Source organism: Pteropus alecto, unplaced genomic scaffold (genome assembly GCF_000325575.1).
Source record: "Pteropus alecto unplaced genomic scaffold, ASM32557v1 scaffold7, whole genome shotgun sequence".
Taxonomy (NCBI): Eukaryota; Metazoa; Chordata; class Mammalia; order Chiroptera; family Pteropodidae; genus Pteropus; species Pteropus alecto.
In genome coordinates this window covers 26,537,474-26,547,667 of record NW_006494614.1, presented here as the reverse complement: position 1 = coordinate 26,547,667, position 10,194 = coordinate 26,537,474, and the positions used below count along the sequence as shown (strand labels likewise).

At 30.5% G+C, this 10,194-nt stretch overlaps 1 protein-coding gene across 1 annotated transcript in view; it reads right to left on the bottom strand.

Moving 5' to 3' along the window:
- Positions 1-4,524: 4,524 nt before the first annotated feature.
- Positions 4,525-10,194, bottom strand: part of EYS (eyes shut homolog (Drosophila)) — a 138,240-nt gene continuing 132,570 nt past the window's right edge. The window contains exon 8 of the mRNA XM_006926410.1: positions 4,525-4,710. Within this exon, the coding sequence (XP_006926472.1) occupies positions 4,525-4,710 (186 nt within the window). The remainder of the gene's footprint in view (positions 4,711-10,194) is intronic.

Genomic DNA, 10,194 nt, shown 5'->3' with positions numbered 1-10,194 from the left:
ACCTATGGGTGGTACATTACAAGGGGACAGGAATCAGATCTCACTTCTACAGAATTTTCTAATTATAAAGTACTCAACAAATGTTTAATAAATGTATAAATGAATAGATTTCATTTTATATTTCTGGTAGCAAGTAGGGATTGGTGACTTGAGCATAAATTGAAAGCTTCATAAAGGGCTGGACCTACGAAAATGTCACAGTCTGGGCCTGGTGTTCAGAAATTATGATCCACACTTACCAAAAACTCTCCTAAGTTCTGAATGAAAAAGATGGATGGTGGTATTTCTTCCCCCTTCCTTCATTAAGGTTATTCAAATTCCGAGAAAATGTTTTGAACATTTTAGAGCAAACATGTGGTAATATTCAAAACTTTGTAAAATACTTCATTTACATTATGTGCTTTAAGCCCCACTTACAGATAGTATATCTCAAAAGAAAAATGCGTATGCATTAATTATAAACTGTTTGTTAATATTATTATTATTATTGTTATTGCTGGTGTCTCATTAGAAATAAATTGTTAAATTTAATATAATTACAGGACTATCATTATTTTGCTTTATAAATTATACTTTGTGAGTTTAGCCATAAAATTTCATTATTTCAACCACAAATATCTTTTTCTACATTCCTTTTACATACATTGTAATTTTACCTTTTAACTTTAGGTCTCTGAACACATTTAAAGCTTACTTTTATATAAAGTGTAAGGTTGTAATCTTGTTTCATCTATGGTCTCATAATGAGCCATTTTCCCAGTATCATCTACTAAAGAATCCTGTATACTCTCATTAAATTATGGGCACATTTCTTATATATTAAGATCCTGTATGTACATAGATTGTTCTCGAAGCTCTCTGTTGGCCAACTATTTTTACAGTGGCACCATATGGGTTTAGTAGTTGTACTAGATGGTACGTGAAGTCCCATCCTGTTACTCTTCCTCATCAAGGATGACAGCTATTTATAAAACAGTTTTATATAGTTTTAAAAACATGTTCATTTCTGAAATAACATGCAATATTTTTAGTATAACATTCAGTGTGTGAATTAATGATAAAAATTGATTTTTGGTCAAATTAAGAAATAATATCTAAATCTATGGAGTATATTTTAATGTGTTCAGAACATCTATTATTTTTTCTCTTTTTAATTTGATAGTATAATAAGTTTTTTATAGAGAACTTGAGCATCTTTTGCAAATTAATTCTAAGATTTTTGCATATCTTTTGCTGTTATAGCAGGCAATATATAATAATTTCTGGGTACTGTGACTGATATGGAGAAATACTGTTAATTTTATTTAGACTACTTGGCTTGGCAAACTTTGCTAGGCTCTATTTTAGTATTAATTATGAGACAATGTCAAGAGCTATAAACTAATTAATAATTTTAACCACAAAAATTCCAAGATTTTCTGAATATCAAAGAAAAACCTTCATAAACAAAGAAACACAAAGTCAGAACTATGCAGTTATATCATCTTTAATTATTTTAATTAAAAAATCCCAACAATCATTGTTTCATTAAACACATATTTATTGACTTCTACTACCGGTATCATTTGTGACTAACTTCTTTCCCATAGCATTATGTTTTCAAAGTTCTTTCATATTGTGGCATGTATTAGTATTTCATCATTAAATATAAGACTAGTTTTTTTTTTACTCTTTTTTAAATGTAGATATTCTTTGTCAGATCAAGGAAGTTCCATTGTATTCTTAATTTGCTGATTGTTTTTATTATAAAGGGGTTTTGGCTTTTGTTAAATGCCTTTCTCCCCCTATATCTGTTAAAATTATCATGTGTTATCTTTTTGCTTTTTTATTCTATTAATATGGTATATTGCACATTGATTTTATTTTATTTATTTATTTTTATTATTATTATTTTCTTTATTTTTTTTAGGCAAGGCAACCCTTGGTTGACCTCACAGATTGCGAGGACCTTGTCAGTTTACAATTCCTTATTTTTTTTAATTTATTTTTTACACTTAATGCACCTGGTCTTCCTAGGTGGTCTCCCATTGCACATTGATTTTAAATGTTAAAGCAAACTTACATCATTCCTATGATAAATCCCACATGGTCATGGTGCATAATCCTCTCTATATGTTCCTTGGTTTGTCGTTCTATAATAGTATTGAGGAGTTTTGTGTCCAGATTAATGTTACATTAGTCTGTAGTTTTCGTGTTATGTCTTTGGTTTCATTATCATTGTAATATGGGCCTCATAGAATGAGTTAAATGTTCTCTCCTCATTTATTTTTGGAAGAGTTCGTGAGTAATTTCTATTAGTTAAATACCATTTAATATATTTAGTTGTAATAGACGTATTCAGATTTTCAGTTTCTTCATGAGTTTAAGTTATTTCCATTTTTCTAGGAATATCTGTATTTCATCATGGTTACCCAGACATTTGGATATATAGTTGTCCATAGTGTTTCCTAATAATTCTTTTTCTTTATGTAGTTTCAGTTATAATGTCCCTTCTCTCATTCTTATTTTTAGTAATTTGATTCTTCTCTCTGTTGTTCTTAGAATAGGTCAGGTCTAATTATTTCGTTATTTCTTCCAAAGAACAGACTTTTGGTTTTATCAATATTCTCTATTGTTTATCTATACTCTAATTTCATAGTATGGTTTGATTTCCTTCCTTCGGCCTGCTTTAGGTTAAATTTCCTACCTTGTTCTATTGTGTTAAAATGTAAGTTTAGAATATGAATAGAGATTTTCTTTGTTTTTAACTAGGCATTAATAACTATAATTTTACTCTAAGCACTGCATCAGTTATATTTCCTGAATGTTGTCATGTTGACTCTTCATTTTAATTAATCTCAAATGATTTTCTAATTTCTTTTGTAATTTCTTTCTGATTCATTGATTATGTGAATGGTTATTTAATTTCCACATATTTGTGAATTTATCAAATTGCCTATTGTGTTTGATTTTTAATCGTATCCCATTGTGGTCAGAAAATATACTTTTTATTTTTTAATTTGTTTTAAATATATTGCAGCTTTTATGAGCATTTGGTCTCCCTTGGTTCCATGTGCATTTGAGAAGAACATTATTTGGATGTTATTGAGTGAAGTGTTCTATAGCTATCTGTTGGTTCTAGATAATTTATAGTGTTGTTCACATTTTCTATGTACTTGTTAATCTTCTGCCAAGTGTTATATCCACTACTGGAAATGGAGTATTGGAGTTTCTGACTGTTATTGTTGAATTGCTATTTTCTCCTTTATTGCTGTCAGTTTTTGTTTCATGTACTTTGGGTCTCTGTTGTTAGGTGCATATGTTTATAATTGCCACACTTTCTTTTATTTATTTATTTATTTGTTTGTTTGTTTTTTTATTATGGTGACATTGGTTAACAAAATCCAGTAAATTTCAGGTGTACAATTCAACTGTAAGGCATATATTGCATTGTGTGTTCACTGCCTATAGTTAGATTTCTTTCTGTCACTACATATTTGATCTCTTTTACCCCATCTAACTCATTCCTCCCTCCTTCCCCACTACTGTCTGGTAACCACTAGTCTATAGTCAATGTCTATGAGTCTCTGTTTGTTTGTTTGTTGCCTTTAGGTTGATATCCCACATATAAGTGATATCATGTGACTTTCAACTTTTTCTGTCTGGCTTATTTCACTTAGCATGATTATCTCAAGGTCCATCCATGTTGTCCCAAATGGTAATATTTCATCTCTTATTATAATTGCCACTCTTCTGATGGATTAGCTCTTTTATTATTATAAAATGACATTCATTTTCTCTAGTTATTAATTTTTCTTTTAAAGTCTATTGCGATTGATATTAATACAGATACTCCAACTTTCTATGATTGCTGTTTGACTATCTTTTCCCAATCATTTACTTTAACCTAATTGTGCATTTAAATGTAAAACATGTCACCTATAGATGGTATATACTTGTCTATATCCAGAAATTATCTGAAAATCTTTGCCTTTCAATTAAATTTTTAATCCATTGGATTTTAATATCATTATTGATATAGTTGGATTTATGTCTGCAAGTCTCCTTTTTGTTTTCCTCACGTCTCACCTTTTTTATACTTCTATTCTTCTGATACCGTATCCTTTTGTATTAAGTGAATATTTTTTAGAACAAAACTTTAATACCTGTACTGCTATTTTTACTGTATTATTTGAGTTATTTGAATTATTTTCTTAATAGTTGCTCTGAGGCTTACTATATAGATCTTAATATATCAGAATCTACCACAGATTTAATCTACCACAGATACTAACTTAAATTCTAGTGCGATATAGAAAACTTATTCCTTTACAAGTCTATATTCTTTTCTCTTCTTTGTGTGCTAACATTAGCATTCATAATGTACTACAATATACCTTATATAATAATTTGTAACTATATGTATATACGTTTGATATATAAATCCTAATATATTAAATAAAAGTGATTATTTAATATTATAAAATAGTTAAATTATGTTTTCCCAGTAAAATTATAACTTTTTGATAAATTAGATATTTTTGTTCAAAGGATGCATAAATACCTGGATATATTAAATTCATCTTCATAAATTGCTTCATGTTGACACCCACTTCCTTGGTAGTCAGTTTTATTTTCCAGATGCATTTTTCCAGGCCTTCTGGGAATACTTAGACAAAAATATTCTTTATTATCTTCCTCAATCAAACAACTGAATCCATTTGTACACATCTATAAAAACAAAAGAAGAAATAAGAACAATTTTAAATGTGTATAAAATACTACAATTATACAATTGTTTCAAAGTTTAAATTTAATTATTTTCTTTATGTATTTAATTCTTGCGTTTCTTTTGCAAAGGTAAAATTCAGTTTTGATTTATGTCAAAATCATGGTCAACAGTAATACTCAGTTTATACACAGATTATGAAAGAAATGCATATATTGTAAAAAGCTGAATAAACATCCATTTTTTAAAAATTACTTTAAAAATTTATTTTAATCATATTTATATAGATGTTGCTTAAATATTAACTGATAGGGTATAAACAGTATTATATTCAGACCTAGATCCATGGAAAATCTGTATCCTTTATCACTAAATAGTTTTTTCTTCTTGAGTGAGTTATTTGGATTTCCTTTGAACTGAGTGTAATATTTTACTATATCCATTATTAGAAATGAATTAAATAAAATCTTTAACACATATTTATATTTGCATGGAAGTCATAATTTTACTTTTTTTAAATTAAAAAAAATAAAATTTTACCTTTTAAAAAATATATCATTTTAATTATTATGAAGAACTCTTTCACGCATATGCCCAATGGGTTTACCTGAAAGAATTAAGTAAAATTTGTCACCAGAGAAATGTATCTCTCGAGGAAAGCTTAAAACTAGGCATATATTTTCCTCACTCTCAAAAGTAAATTCAAAACTTCTATAGAACTTTGATAACTCTTTTATTTTTTTCCTCGGCACTTTCATGCTTCCTTTTTGGTTTTGGTTTATTTATAACCAGCAAGTTATTTTCCATCAGTGGCAATAAAGATCAGAAATTTGGTTTCTTGATCTGATCCTATGGTGACAGATTAATGATTTACAGAGATCTAGACTCTGTTGAGTAAAAGTCAGATGAGAATCTGTTTTTCCATTTTGCCCTTGGGTGCTCAAGTCAATTAAAAAAGTCAAGGTTTTTATGAAGGAGAACAGTTCCTTGACATGGTCAGATCACTTCTTTGCTATTTACTCTTAATCTGTGGCTAAAATACTATAATTGAATCTATAAGCTTTCTCTACCTGTGTCTGTATGTTGTATTTGTACTTCAGTAAAGTCTTTATCTCTCAATATTTGAGCATGTAATAATTTCCTGCATGCAGAAGGTATTTGTTACAAAGTCTCTTAAATTAAAGGTGCAACGCTATAATTGTCCTACAAACTTAAGCACTTATACAGAAAACAACAATGATCTGCATTTTATGATACTGTCTTCTTGTCTGTATTATTTACATATATATGTAAATATATATGAATACATGTTATTTTTGTTTTATGAAATTTGTGATTGTGATGTACTTTGTCCCCAATTACTTCAGCGTGCAATTTTTTTAATAACAAGAATAGTCTCTTAAATTACTTCAATAAAATTATCAGTTAGGAAATTAACTGCTATAATACTATATTTTGTAACCTATAAACTTTATTCAAAATTTGCCAATTGTTCAAATATACAATATTTAAAAATCATATATATATATATATACACACACATATATATATGTGTGTGTGTGTGTGTATATATATATTTGTATTCCCCACCTTTAGTATAACTAGAAAATATAAAACTCCAAAACTTCAAATTACCCATGAGATGGTATATAGAAACCTAGATTCTTAGAAAAGTATTAGAGTAAAAACTATACCAGATGCAGTTAAAAAGTCGGGGAAGGCTATTCAAGACTATTGTTATAGAGAAGAGAGATAAAACTTAACTCTGCTGAAACAAAAGCCTGGAGGATTTTTAACTGCTGTCATGAGCTAGTGGAAAACTACTGGAGGAAATTAGGAAAGAAATTGATCAATGAGATATGTAAGGTACATTGAATTATTCCTGAGTTTGCATAGATATTGCTCTGTGGGTTGGCCTTCTGTCTTTGCTAACTGGAACACAATGAAGTTAGGTTCCTTCTCTTCCACAGGGATTAGGAAAAAGGGGTATTATTTCTTTCAATATTTGTACTTAAAAGAGATAATTCACAGATCCTTGAGAAAGATATTCCTTGGATCCTAAAACTGGCAAGAGGCTGAGAGGAGATTTGCATATATTTCAAAAAGGCAGAAAAATACTTACAGTTGTAAATTTTCTAAAGCAAATTCTTTAAGGAAAAAGATTTCAGGAGTCTGCAGTCCCAAAAAGTACCTTATGTAAAGTTTATTCAAAGCAAGAGAAACATTAAGAATGTCCTGATCATATTCTTAGCTGAATAAAAATACTGTCACGTGCTGCTTAATGACAGGTATATATTCTAAGAAATGCATCATAAAATATTTTCCTGCTTGTGTTAACATTATGGAGCGCATCACAAAAACCTAGATGGTATAGTCTACTACTAACCTAGGCTATATTGCTCTGTGGGAGAGGAAAAGTAATTTTCTCTACATCCTTTTGGGCTCTTGACTGAGATACTCCTGTACTAAAAGACAGATTAACAGGAGAAAAACAAACAAAAGCTTAATAACATATACACCTCCTACATCAATGGGAGAGACCCAGGAAAACTAAATAATTTGCCAAAATGGCTAAAGCCACCACCATAAATATGATCTTCAGCTTGAAGAAAAAAGAAGGTGCTGGGGTGAGGAGAGTCAGTTATGGGAGATTACCAGGAAAAGCAAGATGAACAATAATGTTTATTATGCAGATTTAAATTCTTGTCTTCTGTATTGACAAAAATTTCTAGAGATAAGTTCATTCCCCTTTTCCAGAACAACAAGAAAGACACAAATGGAGATTTTCCTTACAAATATAAATGTCTTTTACAAAGAGTAACTTCTACTTGATTTTCAGAGCTTCTCCTATATCTTCTGTTTTCATGAATTAACCACTCTAAAACTATCTTATGACAAAGAGGCATATTTTGGGGTGACAAGTTCTGTTTTTCTACAGCTCCTAAGCTACAAACAAGTACAGAATGTTAACATAGTTAATACTGTAGGCAAATATAACACAATAATAAGTATGAGTATGTGTTTCCTTAAGACTTTACACTGGCCACAATGTAACTCACTAGGTGATAGGAAATTTTCAGCTCCATGATAACCTATGGGACCAACATCTGTCATTGACCGAGACATCATTATGGGGTATATGACTGATTATTGATATGAACTAAAGTCCAAATTTATACTGGCTTGGATCTAGCCAAAATACTGAAATAGGTTACATTTGATAAAGGTCTTTCACATTCCAACTTTTATTGTCCCTTTTTGTCTTCTATGTTGTTTTAAAAGCAATCTCTATCCCTAGCAACTCATAATAATATATAATCTTATAACCTTTTTGTAAATATATATACTATATTTATGTGCCTTTCTTTCAAAAATGTTTGCATTTAAAAAGAACCTTGAAGAGAGACTTTTAACACAAAGTGACAAGAAAAAAATTCTGAGCTGTCCTAAAATAAATTACAGCAGGCTGGAGAATGAGACAAAGAGACAAGAGTAATTAACAAATTAATAGCTGTGGACAACGAATGAAAGATTGCTCACATTCCTGAATATGTGTTAGAGCTTTGAATCAACTTCTAGATGGCTATTTAAAAAGAAGTAGCCAACTACCAGATGCCAGCGCATCCTGCTTGTGTATGAACTTTCTAAACTGTTTCCCATAATGAATCAAAAGTAGAAAATATTTCTTTGTGCACTTTCTAGGACTATACACTTATCCTAAAACTGTCCTTGTTTTACCTTTTCCCATTCTCCTTATCTATAGCCACTGTAAATTATTTGAAAACAACTTGCATCTTTCTTCCCCAAAACATAGTTTATAAGAGAGCCATCAACTCCAGGTGGGTGGACATATTGTCTTCCCCATTAACTCTGCTGCTAGTGGATCAGACTGAATGCCTCAGGAACGTCATCCTTTTTCTAGGCAACACACAGCTCAATAAACTCATTCTTTTAAAACAAACTTTCAGCAGGGAAACTTTTTTGTTTAACAAAGAAATGAAAGGATACTTTTGGAATTTTAGTCCTTGATAATGAGAACTAAAATGAACCTTGCTTCCTGCAATATATTAAAAACACAAACACATACACACACAGAGAAAGAAAAAAGAAACTTATTCATTGCTCCATAAAATACTTGCACCTAAGAGGTAAGAGGTAATAACTAAAATAAGTTATTTACCAAGACTAACAACTTGCTTATCTAATTCACTTTAAGATTCTCATCACGCTGTGCCCACCAGCACAAAGCTTTATTCATAAACTCTGACTGATCCTTACCAGTAACCCATCCCACGTCTACCCACCAAGCCTCTACTGTATTAAAATCTTCCCATAACTTCTCCCTCCTGAAACATTAGTAAGATTCTGTTAAGGTATTGTTTTCCTTAACTGCATAAATCTAAAAGCATTATTTTTCTTGATCAATGAAATTGTCTGGTAGTCTTTTAGAGGGTCAACCATGAATAAACACGAAATTCTGTAAAGATCCAATTAAAATGCCCCCACTACAAAATAGTGCACGTGACAGTGACACAGGCATGGTATCAGGTCTGAACTTCAATTTCCTTTATTAAATTCCCAAATGCTAAGTTTATTTTGTCTTTTAAGAATAAAAAAAAGTAAGAGTTCTTTGATTATGTGATCCAATATAATCTAGAGAGAGAGAAAATCTCTGTTAACATTACTTCCTCTGGTGATTCTATAAGAGGATGTCTACTGGGAGAGAAGACAAGCATAGGTTTTATAATGGCATCATCCAGATGACTTAAATGAACAATGAGTTCAGATGGTCAAATCAGTCTGTATTCCTTGGACATAATTTTCCTGAAGTTGAATTTTCAAAATCTTATAAACACTTTTGTTAGGCCCTCCCTTGGGATTGACTGCTCTTTGGCAGGTTCTGAAGACACAGCATTACACAAGTACCTACATAAGTTTTCATGGGGTCCTCTCAGTCTCAAAGACTTCGACACCACACTTGCCTTCTTTCATGTTGTAATATATACATACATACACACATTTCTCTAATTGTTATAATTCCTCAAAGGATAATCTAAAATTGCAGTGGCCACTCCAGAGAAATTATGACGTGAACAAGAGTGTTCATTTGACAGATGCTTTAAAACAAAAAGAGGAAACCTCTCATGAGGAGAGTCTCTGCCCTGTGTGTCTAATAGAGAAATTACTGTTTAATGCACAATAATCCCTCTTTTATTTTAATACTTCTGGGATTAATAAGCACTAGATTTTTAATTATATGGCTCTATGGAATTGTCGAGGATGTGTTATTGTTAAACTCTCCATAATAATAACTTGCTTGTGTGTGTGTGTGTGTGTGTGTTTGTAAAAATGAGTTTTTCTGCATTTAAGCCTTGATTACTCTTTGCAGAATGGAGATAAACTTTTAACAATAGTGATTTTATATCTGCCTGAAGCTAGTGCCCCTTCACTTCTTCATTTTTGCTCTTTTTTTTCTTTCTCTTTTT